The sequence below is a fragment of the Toxorhynchites rutilus genome, chromosome 3, assembly GCF_029784135.1.
Source record: "Toxorhynchites rutilus septentrionalis strain SRP chromosome 3, ASM2978413v1, whole genome shotgun sequence".
Taxonomy (NCBI): Eukaryota; Metazoa; Arthropoda; class Insecta; order Diptera; family Culicidae; genus Toxorhynchites; species Toxorhynchites rutilus.
In genome coordinates, this window is record NC_073746.1 from 188,747,159 (window position 1) to 188,769,099 (window position 21,941).

Consider the following 21,941-nt stretch of genomic DNA (forward strand, 5'->3'; position numbering starts at 1 on the left):
TCCAAATTTCAAATTCATTATGTAACTATACAAATCAACCACCTGTCTATTTACCCCCACTGTACGTCTTAACCGCGCCTCCCCTATATTTATAGTTTAGTCATAAATACTGGTACATGAGTAAACGTATTCTACACGCAAACGGTAGTAGTCGTATCTAATCCTTTTCTTCAGGTATTTTACAGTTGTTGCTTTTGAGCGGCCAATAAACGTTCAATATTATTGATCGATAATATTGAATATTTTGGTTTGTGCAATATAATTGTTCTTCTAGCGTCTATAGGCCACATGTGTTCATTATTGCGAAACAAATTTGTAGTATCAGTTGTTTACAATCTTGTGGGAACACGTCGAAAATCGTATTGTGATAGTTGGGCTCGAAAAATGTGGAATGAATAATGGTAATATGTATCGCTCTTTGCAACTGCTTGGAATCACCCGCAATTTCGCGTATCGTACTGGTTTGTTCTACTCGTCCCCCGTATATTGAGTCGCTCAAGTACGCCCTCACCCGTGCAGTGAACAACTATCCTATGGAAGTAGTGCGTGCTGCAATCGGTAAATGATCAGATCGTCTCCACCTATGCTGGAAGGCAAATGTAGGTAATTTCGAATAACTTGTTTGTTGAGTAGCTGAATAAAAATTTGAACAATACGCAAAACTGAAAATAAACTCTGAACTATCCACTTTATGAAGAGCCATTTTGTATGCGTTTCATCTTCTTCTTTTTTTTATTTACTTTAAATCTCACGATTCATTTGTCTCCGACAGATAAACTCATTTTTTATCGTATAAGTCGTTTTCATTCAGAAACGCAATCAACTTGATTTCTTGAGATTCGTCTTGGTTAAGAATGGCCCTTTTGGTTTTCACCAATTTTCATGTATCGGGCTCGAATTCTACTAAAGAGTTAATTTGAAACTTTGCTCCTTCCTAAATTAATACCGAAAGTGATCATTGAATCGAAGGCTAATTGAATGCAGTAAGTTCGTAGTTCTACGTTAGCAATGCGATCGTGTCTTTGACACCACCCTTCCAGTTTTGCGCATCTGACGATGCGATGAATTGCCATTCAGTAGTGTTCACGGAAAATTTCATGATGTCTATTTCTACAGTCCTTTTAAAACAGCTTTAAAAACATTTTTTCTTAGGGTATATCATGAGAATGAATCAGAATTTCATAATGTTTTCTGGTTTTGAACACCACGTTGAAGCCGATTCTGCGCAATTCGGTTTCTGCTTGAATTCTCGTACCGACAGTTTCTCGGTAAGTTTACTGAGAGGCATAGAACTTACCATGAACGATGGAAGTTTAGTAATTAAAATTAAAAATGAAAGTTAAAAAAATATTTGAACCATATTCAGTCTTTACATTTTTAGATTTTACTTTCTTGTTACGTAGTCCTACCCCTAAACTTTGAATTGTCCACATAGATACGCCGCAATTGTAGTCAGCTCTCGCCGCCGTGGCTGCTGGTTTGCAGAAAAGTATGGAAAATAAGAAACTTTAATTTGAAACCAATTTTAACAAACCAACTATTGAAAAAATCAAATTTTCTATATAGCAGTAGATAGTTAGGAAGTAAGATCTATCTAGAAATTACCCACCTACTCAGAACAGATTACAATTGTGCACAGGAAAACAAAGTATTGATATGGAAAATATATTTGGATCAGATCGGCGAATCGTTCTAATCACTTAATAGGTTAAATGGTTAAAGGTTAAATCATGTTAAATGAAAATAATAAAATAAATTAACTCGTTCTAATTAAATGAAAATACTCCGTGATTGAACTTTGTTCTATGTTTATTATGATATGGGTAATAAATTTCATCTTCGCTTAATCATTTTAGCCATATTCTAAATTGATACAATGAGCACGCTTTTTTCAAAAAAAAAGCTATTAACATTTTTGTTGCAATTACAGCATGATATGCACGTAGTGAATCGATTTTTGTTATCCTGAATCAATTGAAGGATTTATTGGATGGTTGATACTGTTGTGAAGCAGAAGGAGGTTGTCCGCCCTCAAGAACGTATTTCTCTATTTCTTAAAATTACTTTCACTTCAATTATCTATCAATTAATGTCGAGGATAGTATCTCCTAGCAAAAAGTATAATAATTCAACATATTTTATACGAGAGGTTCATTACAGCCTGGTTGCTACATGAAATACTAACATTCTATTTCAATCTCAGTGAAACACAAAAACGCCAGAAATTTTCGTCCAGTATACACAAGGTGCGTTCCAAAAAAAAATGCAGATATATATATATATATCATTTTATTTAAAATCATTATATCATTATATCATTATATCATTTTATTTAAAATAGTTTTCTAGAAAATAATTCGGAAAAACTTAAGTCATTTATTTTAGATAAAATAATCAAGTATTTCAATGTTCTAACAAACATAAAATCTCAAATAAAACAATAACCCCACTTCTAGACGACTATTATCACGGAATTCCAGTGAGGAATGTATCTACTTTGTTTTCAGGACATCGATATGGGATGCCACTCGAATATACTGTTTTAAATAAAGTCCTGGTAACTATGGAACGCATCATGTATAGAAAATAAATGATTAATGGAATGTAGCCTTCATCACGAGCATTCAATCTAATTTAACTTGGATGCTCAATTGCTTTCTCTATTTTGTATTGATATTGCACTTATAGTAACAAGCACGGATCTCTCAGTATGATCGCAGAAGTGATGGGAACGCTCAGAAATAAAGCAGACACTATTGCGGCCACTTTCGACGATATCACTGGGAATGCAGCGTATAATTGAGCCCCAACTAATGCTCCAAAATGTCCACCAGCGACGAAAAATCCAATCGCTGTACACCTGTGAAGAGAAATTAGAAATTATTATTCATATTGTGGGTTAAGTGCGGGTAATTGCAAATTAATATTTTTTTTAAAGCTCAAACGTTCACTGAACCGTTTAAGAAATACATCGACAAACAATCCAAAAACTTTAGGTTACCGCCTTCTATATTCCATTACGGGCATGGCCACTGGCAGCGACGGAAGTGGGGGGAAGTTGAAATCAGAAAATGCCGGCGGACGTGAGGTGCGACTTCGGCCGTGTAACTCTCGGCATATTCGGCACGTTTGGACATGCATTGCTGGTGGTTCTGTGGGGTCGGCAATTTCGATCAAATCACATGCATTTTTATCATGAGCATGAGCCATGCGGCAGTTCTTTGCATCATGACCGAACTTGCAGCATTTCACGCACTTCCCGGTGCACCGGTTTGTAGTGGTTCCCTTAGATCACGATGTGAGAGACCACGGTCTGAATGTGCTCCAGTGATGTTGAATTTTTCTAGTTGGACCAGATATAATTGATCACTATGAACACGGGATGTCGCATAATTTTATGTATCTTGAGTCCATTTTGTTTAAGCTCCTCGCCCAATATCTGTACATCCATGTCAGGGAGACCACGCAGCGCCACCTTGAAAGGTTTGTGAGCCACGATGACATGGCTGTAATTTTCACAGCCCTGCTATTCCTGGATCTCTTGGACGGCGTTATGGTTGCTAGATGAAACCATCAACTTGTACCCCTCCACGCAGTAGCGAATGGTATACAGGGTGTTCAATAAGTTCGAATACACCTTAGAAATGTGTTGAAAAAATGATAGTACAAGATATTCGTCAATTTTTATTGAGGCAATGTTTATTGAGAACCTTTACGACATATTAGCTGGGAGTACCCTTCCTCTGTGCTGTATGACGACCTTGAGACGTTTCTCAAAAGAATCACAAGCGGCATGCACCTGGTCCATTGGCATCTCGTCCCAGATCTTGGAAATGAGCTTCCTCAATTGGTCCACTGTACTCAATTTATGTTCGCTTTGCTAGGCCAGCCTGTATGACCATACATATAAGCCCAGGGGATTAAGGTCCGGGGAGCTGAGAGGGCACAAAGTATTATCGAGAAAATCAGTCAAATTTTTCTGACTACACGCTTGGACGATATCCGTCGTGTGGGCCGGTGCGCCATCCTGTTGAAAGGCGTAATGATACTCATAGAGGTCCCGAAGTGCCGAGGCCACAACCTTCTCCAGAACCTCAGTCTTATAGTACGTGACGTTGATTTTCATGTTTTTTTCGATAAACACCTGTGGGAGCTTCCCACGCCTGGATAGGGCCGTCAACCCATCACCGACGTTGCGCTCTGGAACCGCGGGATGTTTATGTGAGACGGGGGGATGCTGGTCAACGTCGGCGCTCACAGCCGATCATTTTGGACATTGTGCGGCTGTTGCAAGACAAAGAGATTCTCATCAGAAAAGACGAACTCCTGACTTGCGTGCCGCGAAAGTATAAGTATGGCTCTGTCCAGCCTCTTTTTCGCTGTAGCCTTCGTTACCCTGTGAACCTTGCGTTTTTTGTGCGGCTTGTATCCCAGGTCCTTCGTCATGATGGTGTGGGCAGTTACGATTGACACATCCAGGTCAGCTGTGGCCTTCCGCATCGAGCGGCCGCCGAACGCGGTCACCCGGATCTCGCACGGTCTTTGGCCGAGTCCGTCTCCCGGTACCGACGGATTGTGGTATAGTTGAAATTCCGCTTCATTGCGTCCGTGGAATTTCAACCGCCGGAATATATCGCGGGGTCGCTCACTTCTCGCAAACAACTTTGCTACGACGTCGCGATACTCCTTCATCGTGCGCGGTAAACAAACAACAAATGACAGCAAGTCGGCACGCGTCGGTTAGCCTATATATGGAGCCCATGAACAGAATTATTAGGTGGAGCAGATGGCCGAGTTTGCGAGCGTAGTGTGCGTGATAGCATGCGCTGCCATAGCTACTTTTCACATCGTGACGTCAATATTTGTGTTTACATTCAATTGCCTTCCACATTCATGTGAAAAAGTTGTTTTCGGCAAGCTTTTTTGATCGATTAAAAACAGATATTTTCTTGGAATTCCCACTGAATATGAGTTTGCAGTGGATATTTGTGAAATGATGTCGGAAAAGATAAATAACAGTGATACGCACCATATTTTGTTTATCAATCCAAATATGCTCTGCCTACTGCTTCACCTCATATGTACCTCATTGATATGAGGCTAAAGCTAAAACCGATTCCAATACTCAGAATGAACATGATGCGCACCTACACAACGATGAAAAGTTGTATTCGAACTTATTGAACACCCTGTGTCCTTTAAACCTACCCTATGAAGAATTCTTCAAGACAGTGTAACGAATGTTGGCCAGCGGCCTTTTTCATCACAAGTCGACGGGAGGGTTTCGGCATCGTTAATCAATTGGGAACGGGGGTTACGGACCGCCCCACAGTGGTCCCTCAGAAATTCTAGGTGGCACTGAATAGAAAAATGAACAACAATGCCTGACCGAACGAAGGGTCTAGTTTTGTTCTATAACCTTCAAGGCATCTAGTATCACATATGGCAACAGTGTCCGTGACGATTTTCGTTGCGATAACGACGTGGCAACGTAGTGTTTGATGCAGTGAACCAGTGTAGCGATAAACACGTATGTTTTTCAAATTTTGCACAAGTGCTACAAAATACATTAAAAAATAATGTGATGGCGTTCTGGATAGAGAATTTCATGCTAATTTCGAATTTGTATTCCGTTTAAGGTTTAAAAAATGTTGAAGCTGTGAAATGAGTGTTTGAAAGTAAGTACATTTTGTACATCGAATTTATACAAAAGTAGACCTACAAAAAATCTCCAAATACCTCCAAAGTTTTTTATAATAAGCTCTCTTCCTTAGGGTTCTCTCTACACTTTTCATGAATAACTTTTGGCCACTTTCGACCACTTTGCGAAAAAATGCCATAAATATTTTGATACCTCACACGTGTTTTTCAATTTTTTAAATTTTATCTCCTCCCCCTTCACCCACTTTTGGGTTTTGGGTAAAAAGAATATTGGAAACGTTTTCAGGAAGTTTGAAAACATATATTTAGACACCCCACACGTGTTTTTTTCCGAAATTTTCAAATTTTACCCCCTTCCCCCAGCCCTTGCTTTGGAGTTCATTACCAAAATGACGCAAAAATCGATTCAGCACCTTCGAAAACCCCCGTACTCCAAATTTCATGGCATTTCCATTCATTTCTCTATTTGATGCCATCTATAATTTCTGAGGGACCACTGTGCGCCCTCGGCTACACGATTTTAGGGGTACAGAATGAACCGTATAAATATGAATAAATTGAGTAAATATGATTGATTCTCCTTTTCTGGCGGAATGAGGATCTGAATCGACTGTTTGCGACACCGACTCTTCCGCTTTGGGTGCGAATGTTTTTTTTTTTATTATCTGGCGGGAGTGGTGCAAATCAACTCTTCCGCCCGGATGCGAAAGCTTCACTCGACGCCACTGCCTGTAGTATAGTCCTCACATAGGATTGCTTACCCAAGATCACAAACATAATCGCATATTCTTCAAAAACCAAGCCATACTTAGATGAAGTGCCTGGAATGTCGTAAACCAATCCAATGATAATTGATCGACTAACGCAGTACAAGGAGAGAAACCTATCACGAAAATTTAAAAGTTACTAGGGTTGTGATCTGTGATCTCAATGAAAACTGCATCATTGAGATCATCAACGCCCACGACTAATAGATGAGTGTTTCGGCAAAAGGTTAAGAAGTTATACTGTATGAATAATACGGTAAGTGAAGGGGTTCTACGAGCTCTACGGTCGCATCAAACACAATTCCCGAGGTATTGTATAGATTGACGAAGGTACAGAATGATGGCCAAACATACAGGAAAATTTCTCATTCAACATCAACACAACGCCTCAACGTTTACTTCAATTAATGGCCAGTGATGGAATGCTTCTATGAAGTAATAGATACCTCACAGATAGCACCGGAGTTCGTGCTTTATCTCGGTTGTTTCTAAACGTATCTTGACTCTCCTGGAAGTATTGAACTCATTATCAATTCTTGTTTCTGGAATCAATGAGATTCAACATATTCTCCGAAATTCCGGAACATTATCGGTGTCCCTTTTTTTTGTATTCCCTGTATATTGCAATTATAAATTATCAATTTTGAGAACAATTACCTTAAGGACGTTGTGTAACTTTCTATTGCCATCAAAGTTAGTGCAGCAATTCCTGCCAGCATTAAACCTTGTGCCGAACCTGCGGTCCATATAATTTGTAGATTATGATAGAGCAATGAAAACGTTAAAGTTAAACTGATGGCAAAGCCGAAACAAAGAGCTGGAAACCGTATGTTTTAGAATTAATTGTTAAGACAGATCAGATATCAAAGCCAAGCTTCTTACTTGCTGCTCTGCATCGTCCAAAACGGTGCGATCCCTCGCCAACCATTAACATGAATACAACCGCTGGTAGCAAAGCTCCAAAATGTGATTTCCACACAGTGTCAAGATAAATATTATATTCAAAATCTCTATCGCAGGTAGATAATAATCGTAGTGTTGTAACATTATTCATCAAACAATCGACAAAATGACGCTCCGTTAAATCTGTGTCGATTAGGCTGTAATAACAAAGTTTTATAAGAAATTATGCATTCACAATCGAAACCTACCCTACGTCATCCAATATACTGAATTTGAATTGTGTACGACTAGTCTTTACGTTGGTGAATTCCGTGTCTTGAAATGTGCAGTTATTGAATACCACGTGACTAATGAACATCCTTCTAAAAGTGCAATTCATAAATCGACAATTGGTGTACACTGTATTTTCAATCGATTTATTGAATTCTATATTTTCATACGACACGTTGTCCTTGTTGATCTGTAACATACGAAAAGTTAGAACATTGTTGTTTTATAAAATGTATTTAATTTAGCATGAATGTAAAAAGTACTCAAACTATGTTAGTACTATAATCGAGGCATTATATCTAAACAAAAGAATTGATTAAGCATTGAATGTACACCCAAACTAGCGTTAGCAGAAACCCTTTCATCTTCGGCAAAAAAAATGCTTTTTCGTGTGTTGAAGGGTCAAATCAACAAATAATGAGCTGTTTCAAAAGCTTTAAAATGTTTGTTTGTATACGAGCAGATATCTCTTGGTTTTTTTTTCTTTTATCTTCTCTTTTGGGATTGTACCAAAAAAGTCCATACGATGTTCACGAGGATATAAACAAGGCCAGATGGGATGCACGGCTGTTTAACACGACCACGCTATCCACATAGCCACTGGTGCGGTCGCATAATATCACACCTCATTATAAAATGAAGTTGTTGAGTGTTTTCTCAAAGAAAAAAGAAGAGCATAAACGAGAATCTATATCTTTAATGGTCTGGATCGTGTATTTGAAAAATTATACAAAAAGCTTTGATTCATGCTTATTTGCAATGTGTCTCCTGTTTCGCTCGCTCATATTGATTTCATATTGCTATAGCATATATATTATACAAATGATATGCAAGTATTGGGAAGTAGCGCATTTCCTGTTATTTTTAGGCTCATTTAATGTGATAAATCGAGATACCAAAACATGAGCTAAAAATTAATTTTAGGTGTACAAATGATACACCAACATTGCATTTCCAAACGCGCTTGCTTTATTAACCGTTGCTACGCTTTCCATTTATCAAGAGTATTTGCACAATATCAGTGTCGGTTCCTGATTCAAAAACTATTTGTTGTATGAAAAAAGAAATAGTCAGAAATTCAACTAGAAAGTGGTCATATACCTAATCGATTACTCACAAGATATTAAATTTTCATCTGCTGTCGCACTGTATAGTGAAAAACGTCGGAAAACTCGAGCAAGTGCACTGAAAGTTAAATTTTCATTTTTCAATCTTCGGCAATGATTTTGTTTGTATTGGTGAAGGCATCGTTATTTTTTCGACACTGATGCCAGACAACATCATCGAAACAGCTATAAAAAACACTCAATAAATTTGTTATTCCTGAGTCATAGCGTTTCATGTCATGAAAATCAATAGAATAAAATTGTGTTGATATCAATACAATTATTATTTTTACGTTTAATTAGCAACTTTAACATTGAGTAAGAAAATTTTATTGCAGAGCTCGGAAAACTGCCACGGCTCCCTATGCTTTCAAAAACAGTAAACGGAAAAGCATTACATTCAATCAAAATGCCTCGGACAACGAAGAGAAGGGTTAAGGCTCTCCAACGTGAATATGTGAAAACAATACGATCAACGAAGGACAATATTATAGAATTATCAACATCGAGTTATTATGCGGAAGAGCTTGTTAATACCAAAAGAGCCCCAATTCCCATGTGTTATAAATTTGCTCATGTTACGCTCGCGTCTAATCAGAATTTTACTTCATATACAAATGCACCTTCTATATATATTTATATTTGCAATTGTTCATCGGAACACATCGTTCATACATTTTACTTTAGTATTGAATTGTTATTTTTTTTTTCAAATGTATTCAAAGACACGTGTCAATGAAGCGCCACACAGCCTGATAAGTGAATTGATCTATTTACGTGTGCTTTGCTCTTCTCTCACAAACACTATTACCCCATTTTTAAACGTGGGTTCACCCATACTACTACAATGGCTAGCTTCCACCTTCACCTGAAACATCCGAAAACAAACTATTGATGATTCAACCCCACATTTAGCAACCTTGTTATCAGTGCCACTCACTGGCTAGATAAGGGAACTGACAGAGGCATAATCAAACGAGGTCGGTTGAATGCTTGATCTTAAAAAAATAAGATGTTTTTGTTATTTGAGGAGAAAAGGTTAAAAGTTATTGTGCATGATTAGTTGCAAATGGTTCGATCAATACTGTACAAGAGCAAGAAAAAAAAACTTTCAGAAGAACGAGAAAGATCGGTGTTTGCACCATAGATCACTCATCCTTGGAAAGAATTGAATTTGGTAGATATATACATATATATATATAAATATATATATATATATATATATATATATATATATATATATATATATATATATATATATATATATATATATATATATATATATATATATATATATATATATATTCTGTGTATTTAGAAGTTTTGCGAATTTCTGTAGACATGACAACAAATATTAGTAAGAAATGTTATTCATTGTAATTATAGTGAGCAAGCGACAATGTTAGTTATTGGAACATGAAGGCCACTGAAAGCAATGGCTGCAGTATATGAATCTATACTGCGAATTTGGAATCTTAAGTTCATTTATACATACTGTATTGCGTGAGTAGTTTTCCCTCTCCAGACTTTTGGAGTATTCGGCTACATAAACGGTTAATCCGTGATATACTAAAAGCGTCGTTGTCCAAGCCGCGAATAAAAGCAACGTTCGCCTCAAGTTGACTTTGTTAAATAACTGGAAAAAGCTACCAAAGAATAAAGTGATACTGGTTGCCATTTCCTGTAATACTGAAGATGGCAGGTTTCGATGTGTCCGAGTTCCAGGCAATTCAAGTTCTGTCAGCGAATAACCACCACGAGTTCGATTGTTCTGATAAATTTTCTGTAAATTAATCCATTGAGCATTATTGTTTCTCTGTCATCTATATTGAAAATACAAACCTGATAGATTGTAAGCGCTTCCACTTCTCTAGAGTTTTCAAGCAAGTATCTGGGTGATTCTGGCAGCCAAAAGAGACCGAGAATGGACGCAAATGTCGGCAATGTACTAAGAAGCAAATAACGATGCCAAGCACTGAAATGTTCCTTGTTCTCTTGTATTACTTTTTGACCGGTTTCTGGAACGGTAACTGTTGCTACTGCCCCAGCAAACATCCCTCCGGCAGTACCAAGTGCACCCAATAAGCCTAACATTCGAGCACGGAAATTAACTGGAGTCAACTCACACAAGTATACAGTAGCAGTTGGTAGTGCACCACCTATTCCGGTAGCTGCACAGAACCGAGCCATCATGAATGTACCATATGTCGGCATGAAGGCTGCTATAACGGAAAAGACTCCACAGACCGCTAAACAACTTAAGAGAGCTTTTCTACGGCCAGCTCGCCCAGCCAATCCACCCCAAAGTAATGCTCCAATTGCCATACCCAGCAGTGTTATGGAACCTACAAAAAATATAGAGTTTCTCAACTATATCATGTGCAGTTTAATAATGACTAACCAAGCCAACTTTTCTCCGTATCAAGAATGCAGTATTCAACTTCTGCTGATGGTATGATGTAAAATATAGCATAAACTTGGATGGCATGTCCAGCTAAGCCAAGGCCGCTAATGATGGAAGCAATCAACTGGAATTTCCCGAAGCCGGCTTGTTTTATCGCATCTGCGTGAAACTGACTCAGTATCACATCGTCACTATAATCAATAAGTTCACCCGATTCTGACTGTGAACCCCGTGCTGTTGAATGAGAGCCCTGGCTGTGGATCGAACTATGGTTGTTCATGGTATTGTTGTCGGGCGCATGATGCTGCGAGCTTGGCAATCCTTGCGTATACTGCATTATTCCCGTTAATGAACTTGTCAACGATGGTGATCTTGGTCTAACAAGACAAGCTTCTTCCGAGTCGTCCGACATTGTGTCTATGAATATAACTCATCTGAAATAAATTAAAATTGATTATTTTCGCAAAATCTGTAATACCACGAGTCGCATTTATTTATTCAATTGCATTCATGAGATTTGCAGTCATTCAAACAATGAGTGTGGAGCCTAATTAATGCAATTCTTTTTTTAAAGTAGATTACGATTCGAAATATGTTGGGGAGGAGTTCTCTCGGAGCTTTCTCAGGCTAGCCAGGGATAATCTCCATCGCCGTGTGTTGAAATGAAGAAGTCCTTCGATGTTTTGGAGATGACCTCACACGGTTTCCCTTTTCAAGTTAACCCCTTGGATATCCTCCGTTGTCGCTATAGATGCGACCCCTGGCTGCGAATATCATACCAACATTCCCTGCCGCTATATATGTACGTATTGAAGCCACCGGATCGCAATTATTATAATGAATTTATGTTTTCGTAATGAAATTTATTCTGAGGTTTATGTAATGGAGGCGAAGCCCCGTCTAGCGAAGATAAGCAACCGAGATGGCCTCAAGCCTCCGTGGAATCCCATTCGGAACCCGTTCTTCATGAGAAAAAATGACTGAATCTGATCACAATTTGTGTGATTCTGAAGGTGATAAATGGCAGCAATGATCACTACAACCTAAATGCACATATTTATCGTATTGGTGTCGCTGCAAGCAACGTATATGATTACAGTGATGGATATCATGTATACTGATCTTCTGTCTCACCTAATATGTGTTTATAAACACTTATGTCAACGTTTGATAATGTTTCCTCTGTCGTAATCCTGTACCATTCTCCCTCATACCAAGCCCATATGGTTCCACTTGTTTGCGGTGGTACATGCACATACTCTTTATTGATACAAACAGAAAACCCACACGTACAGGGCATTGGAGACTACAACATCCCAATTATGACAATAAATTGTAATACTAACCTCGAGCCAACCACGAGTAATCGGTCACATATTGCTAACATAACTAATAAGAAATATTGTCAAAATATTGAGCTCCCGGACCCGTCAGGCTAACGCCATATGAGCCTTAACAAAAATATATATTTTGGAAAAAAAACTATCTAGTTTATTGTAAAGCTAATCTGAAGTCATTCGCGAGTAATCGGTTCTAAGTACTTCGCTCTATTACCAACCTCTTAGCATACGTTTGAATTTGCCAAAAGAGCGCTTCAATGGGTCACGGATCGAGTAACTTCACTGCTCTACTGAACGTCCAGCGCCCTATGATATGCAAGTGCACGACGAGTTAGATCAGATGTTGTAGGGCAAAGGGTTAATGTAGGTTGTAAATTCAATTGATTACATTTTAGATTAAAAAATTAAACGCCAGATGATCCACAGTTGGGATCAAAAATATGTATAACTTTTACAAGAAAAAACTCTAATTACATAAAATGTTGAGATAATGGTTCAAAACTGATACGTCTTGTTTGTGTTTGGATTGGCAAATTGAAGGCAAGATTCCAAGGTTCGTGTTTGTGTATTTGTGTTTGTGTAATTAAATATCATATCAATCAATATCAATCGAAAAACGAAGTTGTTCACTCAACCAAATAATGACGTCTTCAAATAATAGGGGAGGAGTTAAAACGGACATGTTAAGAAGAACTGCAATTATATCTCCGGAAACTCATGTTTCCCAAAACTTTGATGCAGTTTCTTTCAATTCAATATACTGTTTTTTCTACCTAATTGGCCAAATGTTTTACAAAAACTCAACTATTTTGCTTTTGGTTCCAGTCAGCTTCTAAACAGTCCACATTTGGCGATTTGATTTCCATTTATAGACGCATGACATTCCTTAGGAATAGAATAAAAAGACTTTTCACAGTCCATCTCACTCCCATTGGCAACTGTCCGTTTTACCCCACCAGTACAATTATTTCAATAATTTAAATTTTCCACTCAAAAATGAATTTATTTTCCCGTACATACCTAATATCGCTTCTCTGTTAACTCACCGGAATATAACCATCAGCGAATTGAATTTTGATATTAAACCACTCAAAATGCTTAATATCGAAGCAGCTAAAATTACATCCTCACACGGAATCATGTATGATTTTCGGTTTTTGTTTCCCTTTTCCACTGTTGATCAGTATTCATTGCCATAGGGTGGCTTAAATATTATAGAATAACATGTAGAAGGTGTTCTCATTAACAGAAATCTGAAATTCAAATGTAACTATACAAATCAACCACCTGTCCATATTACCCCCACTGTCCGTATTACTCACGGTTCCCCTATATCCAAATAAGAGATCTACCGGCACACAAGCCTAGGGAGCCAATTTTTTTCTACATATTGCCCTTGAATTTTGATAATAATATGTATGTATTCACAATTTCTTTTCCGCAATGAAACCTCCAATCATTAAATCATTAAGCATCAATTATTATCATTATCTCACACCATATTATACTGGCACAAAGCTTATTCCGAACGATTATCCAATTAAAAACTCACTTGAACTGTATGAGGATTATGAAGATGTATCAAAATTTACTTCACTTTGGTGCAATGTTTTGATACTGGGAAGGGTGCATCAATAACAGCTCAGCTGAGATTTTTTCGAAACAGGTGATTTTTAAACTTCATCACTCCATCGTATTTTTCTGTGATACCACACAACAGTCTTGTGTATAGCTAACAGCGGAATTTCAACAAAAGAAACATCAATTTTTTCTTCACTCCATACTACGATATGAAATTATCGATTGAACACAAAACCGCGCATGCTCATCGCTAGTAGAACCTTCAAAACAACTGTTCTAAAAATGATGATTCCCCGCCAAATCACCTACGGTGTACTACTTTTGATCCAGAATGTAACGTGAAAAACCATTTCGGATTTATTATTCTGTTCTTTCTTTTTATTTTTTTTAACAGAGTGTTCTAGTCTAGAAATTTGAAAAAAAATGTAGGAGGTTTGTCCAAGACACGACCGCATTGTTAAAGTAATACTATGCTGTTATTATATTCAAGCCGCTTGTTCATAACTTCGGATATAAATACGGAATGATGCGAAATTTTTAAAATAACTCTTCATTAGAATGGTTTGGTCGCCCTGAAATGTTTTTTTTTTTGTTTGTAGAATCATTTGACGATAATTGATTAAAGATTCATTCTTGTCCTCGCAGAACAATATACAAGCTGGTCATATGTAGCAATTTGTAAATTTATTTCGAACGCTATTATATACTTGTTGCACCAGCACCATTATTCCACATCTCACAACTACATTAATCTATCTTTGGCTCCGTATGGAAACAACAACAATGGCACTTATCAAATATCATGCTACATGTTATTTGGTATTGCCTAAGTGAAATCGCACCTGGTTCGTACAACGTAAACCATCCAGCATCAAACAAGCGTTCAACATAGTATGCATACAGAGCCATATATTGGTGGCTTGAAGCGAGGTAATATATAAAAAGTCACAGGAGGGTTGTGTCCGAGACACCACCGCATAGTTGACGTAGGATTCCGTTAGGCTATCTGTTTATTTTGGATATGTTTGAAGAATTACCTCGTAAAACTTTTTAATAATGATTTGGTGGCCCTGAGAAGGGCAATTTTGTTTGGTAGTTGGGTATTGTTTGTTCACTATACCAGTGTTTACCGAGTGCTGATGACAGAAGAATGGTAAACAGTCGTTGGGTGTTGCGTATCAGATAGAAGATGCCGAAGTGGAATGATTTATGATGAAAACTGCCCTCTGTGGCCCTAGACGATATGCCTCCTGTGTTATGTATGGATGAAATAGAGAAAGCAAACTCACCAATGTAATATAAGATAATTACCAATACCGAACACAATTATCAATTTCTCTCTTTAGTAAAAACATGTTACATCAATATAGAGAAAACATATTTGAAATGGAAAGGGTAATTTTGTTTTATCATCTTTGCTTTCTGAGCGTTTATTTAACCCAATGCGAATTTTAATTGGACTAACAACACCTATACTATACTATATCTAGAGCATATGGGAAATCACTTTCTCGAATATTTCTTTATTTCTCCAATTTTTTCTCACCGCATGAACTTTCCTTGGGTGAAAATGAACACAACAAAACAGACAACTTAAACCGAACGACCCGTTCTCGAGCGGGAACACACCTTGGTTTTTATTTATGAAAATTGAAACAAATCGTTTCAAATATGAAGTCATTTTTAACACAACTGCTATCATATACAATTTTACAATTACACTTGTGCTAAATTTTTCACAATACACGATCGGTCATTGATATGAAATTTCACGAAGCAACCAACATTAAAGTTCCAAATTTAAATTTTATATGCCAGAATTAATCGAATCACTCACCCTACCCCGACTTGCATATATTTGCAATACCGATTTTCCTCGGGCATCTTGGTTTTGATCTTTCTGTTAGAGAAAACATTTCGGTGGGAAAAAAAGCACCCCTTACTTTCATGTATTTGAAATGTCGATTTCCCCCAGGCAGCTTGGTTTTGATGTATCTGTTAGGGAACTGTCGCATGTGTCGTTAATTTCGACCAACTAGAAGTGGATATTCCCGTTAGGATAGGGGTTGAGATTTTTCAATTGTTCGATAGTTAGTTTCATGACATATATTATTTTATTCAATATAAAAACTTGTTATGGAGTTCCGAAATCGATTGACAAAAATTTCATCTATCCATCATGAAATGACTGAGCAATAAACGTTTGAAATTGGACAAATTTCACGATGTGCTCGATTTTCGATTTTCACTTTGTACCCTAATATGTTCCCGAAAGACGTAATCCTACGTCAAAAAAATCTCTCCGTTTTGCGCTATTCTCAAAAGAGACGATCTCTGTCTCTAGCATAGAAAAAAGTTGCATTACTTTCTCATTACTTACGAGATAAGTGCAGCTGTTATGCTTAGTGGAGAATGTTTTGTTACTAGCAAGCGAAACCAAATTACGAAAATCCTGAACGTTTATTTTCTCGGTGACTAAAAAATGGGTGGGTTAAAGTTGACGTGGGACTAGCTTAGCAATCAATTGTTTGTATTGATTTAATTTTTGATTAAATGAAACAATTTCCGAATTCGATCGAATTCAATATATTTGATTCGTGAGTAAAGAGATTGAATAAATGCCAAGTAAGGTCAATTCATGCATTGTGATAGATTATGTTCTTCGTTACAAGTAAATTTAATGGCAACCCTTTTACGTTTGGTATGATGCCTAGGACAAAATATGTGAACGGAAGAATTATCAAACGATTATTTTATTTTACATTTCCCTTTGAAGTTTGCATCTCTCAAGTGTACGTACTTCTCGTACCGCGAATTTGCTCGATTTGATGAACTTCAGGTACTCAGTGCCAGAAATTCAGGGAGCAGAAGATATGAAGGCATATCCTTCAATGCAATCTTTAATAACCGAGCCAAAGCGTTGTGCTCGAACCCGTTTTTGTAATCCGTGTTAGGAATACACTTTTCGTAGTGCAAAAAAAACATGACTCAACAACTTCAACTTATACCGTGTTCAGGAAACATATTCTAGCCTGCACAAAGGCAAGCGAGTACAAAAGTACTCGCAGTTTGCCTTTATTTGCAAAACCGATTTCCCCAGACACCTTGGTTTTGAAGTCTGTGTTAGAGAACACATTTCGATGAGAACAAAAATCCCCATACTTTCATGTATTTGCAATGCTGATTTCCTCAAGGCTCCTTGGTTACGATGGCTGTGTTCAGGAACCCGTACATCGGGCCAATCAAAACGAGGTTGTTAGGGCGTTTAGATAACGCTTATCATTTTACAGTTATTCAATTGTTTATCTAATTATAAATAACATTTTATTAATTGCGATAGATACGTAGAAATGTTCCCTATCAATTGATGCAAACATCTTGCCGATACAGTAAGAAATGTTCGAGTTATAAGCATTCGGAATCTTTCATTTTTTCCCGCATGTTCTGCGTTTAGGTTTTCATTTTACCCGCCATATACTCCGGTAAGACGTAGTCCCACGTCAACAAATGAAATACATTTTTTCTGTTAATCTTGATAACCTCGAAAAGAGCATCCTTGCTTCATTATGGTCAAGATTAGCACTGATGTCATCCTTTTGACGTAGGACTACGTCTAACCGGAAGATATAGGGGGTGAAATGGAAATCTAGGCACTGAACAAGTAGGAAAAAATGCAAGATATGGAACGCTTATTACTCGAGCATTTCTCAATAGATCGCAAAGGTTTTTGCATCAATTGATAGGAAATATATCTACGCATCTATCATAACGAATAACATTTCATTTTTCTTGAGATAAATAATTGAATAATTGTGAAATATCAAGCATTGTCAAAATGCACTATGTGCCCATTTTTTATTGGTCCATTTTGTGCTCCTCAAATCGTAGAATGAAGCACGATTGGAAAGGAAAAAGAAAAAAATGAACGAAACATTGGTCGCAGTCTCACACATGCGTAATTCTCGAGCCAGCCAGTCAGCTTAAAAATCCCCGCTCCGCTGCCGTAACGATCATTCTCATTCAAACCGTACACCACATCGGTTCGCATCACAACACATCAACAAACCAACCCAAGCAGCCATGTCTGGACATGGTAAAGGAGGAAAAGTGAAGGGAAAGGCAAAATCCCGCTCGAACCGTGTTGATCTGGAGTTCCCCGCAAGGGTAGCTAGGCCGAGCGCGTTAGTACCAGTGCACCAGTCCACCTAGTCGGCGTTATATAGTTTCGGCCGCCGAAGTGATCGAGTTAGCTGGCAAAGCTGCTCGCGACGATAAGAAAACCCGCATTCGGAACAGAACACATTCGGTTCGGCGGACATCAAGACAACATTTCCAACTGTGAAATTTCCAACTGTTCCAACTTCCAACTGTGAAAGCTGTGGCCAAATTTTCCAACTGTGAAAGCTGTGGCGAGTGGCAAACGCAAGAGCTAAACAGGAAGGTTTAACCGAACAAGATGGGAATATCGAGTGATAACAAAAACACAACACCAAAGGTTCTTTTGAGAACCATCAACATATTCATAAAGAGTAAACAGTAAACTAATCCATTTTTCAGGTAGATAGGTAGGTATTCACGTAGGAGAAGAAAATAAAACAATATATTTAAAATATATATTTAACAAAAGCTGTCCCCTTTGTATAGTCCTACGTCACTCCGGTTATGTCCCCGACATTACCCACCCGACTTTTTTTTTCCAAAATATATATTTTTATCAAGGCTCATATGGCGTTAGCCTGACGGGGCCGGAGATCAATATTTTGACAGTTTTTCTTATTATCTATGTTAGTAATATGTAACCGATTACTCGCGGTCGGCTCGAGGTTAGTATTACAAGTGTTCTCGTAATTGGGATGTTGCTGTCTCCAATGCTCTGTACGTGTGCCCGACACGGGATACTTTCTATTGGGATGCAACTGACCATTAATCAGCAACGCCCCCCTAGTATGTACCCCATATCTAGCGTGGTGCGTCTTCTCGACTCGAGGAATCCAGGATAGAATGGTCACTAGCCGGCGCAATCATCAGCTCGTGTAGAGTTGTCATGAGCGGTACAACCTTTGACTCTTGTTGAATCATCAGTGGACTGCACAACCTTTGGCCCGTGTATCTGTAAAGAGTGTGTGTATGTATTGCCGCGACTAAGTAAAAGTTTATAGATCGGATAGGAGGGATATGAAACAGGGACACAACGAAGGAAACATCATTAAACGTTGACATCGGCGTTTCTGAGGAACAGGTATAGATGAAGCAGAAGATCAGGATCACGGCTACCTAAGATATCCCGGACGGGGATATCCGATTGTCTGCCTTGTGCTCTCAGTGCTCTAGAGAGCTGAGAGCGAGCAGCATGGAACCGGGTACACGACCAGACAACATGCTCGATGTCGTGGTAGCCATCGCCACAATCACAAAGATTGTTTGCTGCGAGCCCAATGCGATAGAGATGCGCGTTTAGGTTGTAGTGATTGGACATGAGCCGAGATATCACGCGAATGAAATCACGACCTACATTCAATCCCTTAAACCAAGCACTCGTCGAAACCTTAGGGATAATCGTGTGTAACCAACGACCGAACTCATCTTCACTCCACATGCGCTGCCAACTAACGAGTGTGTCCTGACGAGGAATGTGAAAAAAATCGTTATAAGCAATTTGCCTTTCAAAAAGTGTGCCTTCTGAGCGCCCACCTTAGCTAGCGAGTCCGCTTTCTCATTCCCCGGAATCGAGCAATGAGAGGGAACCCATGCTAAGGTAATCTTGAATAATTTTTCGACCAAAACACTCAATAGATGTCTTATTCTTGTTAGGAAATAAGATGAGCGTTTATCAACTTTCATTGAGCGGATTGCCTCTATTGAGCTGAGACTGTCTGAAAAAATAAAATAATGGTCGATGGGCAGTGTTTCAATGATCCCTAGAGCATAGTATATCGCACCCATTTCTGCGACATACTCGGAACAAGGATCTTTGAGTTTGAAAGAGGCACTGGAATTTTCATTGAAGATGCCGAAGCCAGTGGACCCGTTTATGTATGAACCGTCAGTAAAGAACATTTTATCAGATCCAACTTTCCCATATTTTTCCGAAAATATCGACGGAATAACATTGGAGCGTAGGTGATCTGGTATTCCATGGATTTTTTGTCGCATGGACAGATCAAAAATGACAGAGGAATTGCAAAAGTATGGGAAGCAAACTTGGTTGGAGATGCCTGGTGAAGGGTGCACGTCGTGGGTAAGGTACTCATGGTATAAAGACATAAAACTTGACTGAGAAGTCAGTTGTAGTAGATTTTCGAAGTTATCAATCACCAATGGATTCATGATCTTGCAACGGATGAGAAATCTGTAGGATAATTCTGTGAACCGAAGAGTAAGCGGGGGTACTCCTGCCAAAACTTCGAGACTCATCGTATGTGTCGAATGCAAATACCCCATGGCTATACGCAAGCAACGATATTGTATTCTCTCCAGCTTGAGAATATGAATCCTGGCAGCTGATCGGAAGCAAAAACTGCCATATTCTAACACTGACAATATCGTTGTTTTGTACAACTGAATGAGGTCTCCTGGATGGGCACCCCCCCATGTTCCGGTTATTGTTTGGAGAAAATTGATTCTTTGCTGGCATTTCTGTTTCAAATACGCAATGTGTCTCCCCCAGGTACATTTAGAATCAAAATATACACCCAGGTATTAGAAAAACATAGAGTGTTGGATCGTTTTGCCGGATAGGTAAAGCTGGAATTGGGCGGGTTCGTGCTTCCTAGAAAAAACGATCATTTCAGTCTTCTCCGTAGAGAATTCGATACCCAGCTTGAGGGCCCACGGTCATCCTTGTTGAAAGCAATTTTGCGACTGGCACGCGAACCCAAATAACTCATAGCATTCCAGCACGGCATTCACTATGGTTTAGCTTGATATTTCCCAAATAATTATGTTCGATGCACTGATGTAACGGCAATGGCACCAACGAAAAACAAGCGATGTCACTGTTTCGAATATAGAAAAAGACTTAATATTTGCCTAAGTAGATCAGAGCCGTTCTTCTTGATGGAAAGACTGATATGCAAAACCAAATTACACACAAAATTCCAGAACAAATATTTTCGTGATGAACCAACGCTAGCCTAGCTTGATGATTCCCCACACAATTGTGCAGCTCAGAACCTGAATGCAATGTCATCAGTTTGATGCAATGATTGCAATGTCAGAAACACATCAGCGAGTGAGTAATTTGATCGCGTCATGTGAAACATGTGATGACGCAAAACAAGGAAGAACAAGCGATGTTTATCGCATCAGGTATAGAACAAGACTGAAAGATTACCTTCTATTTATTCTTCTTCTTGAAGGCCCTTGTGAAGAAGACTCTACTTTAAAATCCTCCTCGACCTTCCTTGAAAAAGACACTTCATTGTCGTCGACGCTCGTCAGCAAATTGAGTCCGCTTTCTACAACATCAAACGACGTTCTTGAAGTTTATCTCAGCTGAGCTATACGTTAGTAAATATATCGCATCGTGGCTCGTCGATCAGTTGCTCGTTATTGACGGCACGGGTAGGTAAGCTCAGAATTTTGCGAGATCTACAATATTCTATCACAAACTCATTCTAACGCCAATCGTAAGCAAACTCGTGGGAAGTATTTGACCATATCTAGCCCGGTTTCTCGACAATTGATAAATTTTTAACCCTGTAGCGTATCCTCCAAAAGTATTCTGAGCGGATTCCAATAAGCAAGTCACGATTTTCAAAAAGTTCAGTCAGTTAATTTGCTTCGCAGGAGACATGAATCACATGCGCAAGATCACATGCAGTTAGTAAACGACGTGTAACTACCCTCGACAAAGCGTACAATCGGTACATTATTTATCTGCAGGCAGAAAGTAGATCCTATTCGTGGC

General features: G+C 38.5%; 1 protein-coding gene across 1 annotated transcript; it reads right to left on the reverse strand.

The window, feature by feature from the left end:
• Nucleotides 1-1,791: 1,791 nt before the first annotated feature.
• Nucleotides 1,792-14,266, reverse strand: LOC129774931 (synaptic vesicle glycoprotein 2A-like). The gene is made up of 8 exons (XM_055779025.1): nt 14,004-14,266; nt 11,109-11,545; nt 10,550-11,052; nt 10,203-10,490; nt 7,580-7,791; nt 7,311-7,528; nt 7,086-7,245; nt 1,792-2,860 (listed from the first exon to the last, which is right to left on the reverse strand). The coding sequence occupies exons 2-8, from the start codon at nt 11,521-11,523 to the stop codon at nt 2,683-2,685; spliced, it is 1,974 nt and encodes a 657-aa protein (XP_055635000.1). The 5' UTR covers nt 11,524-11,545; nt 14,004-14,266; the 3' UTR covers nt 1,792-2,682.
• Between the last annotated feature and the right edge of the window lie 7,675 nt (nt 14,267-21,941).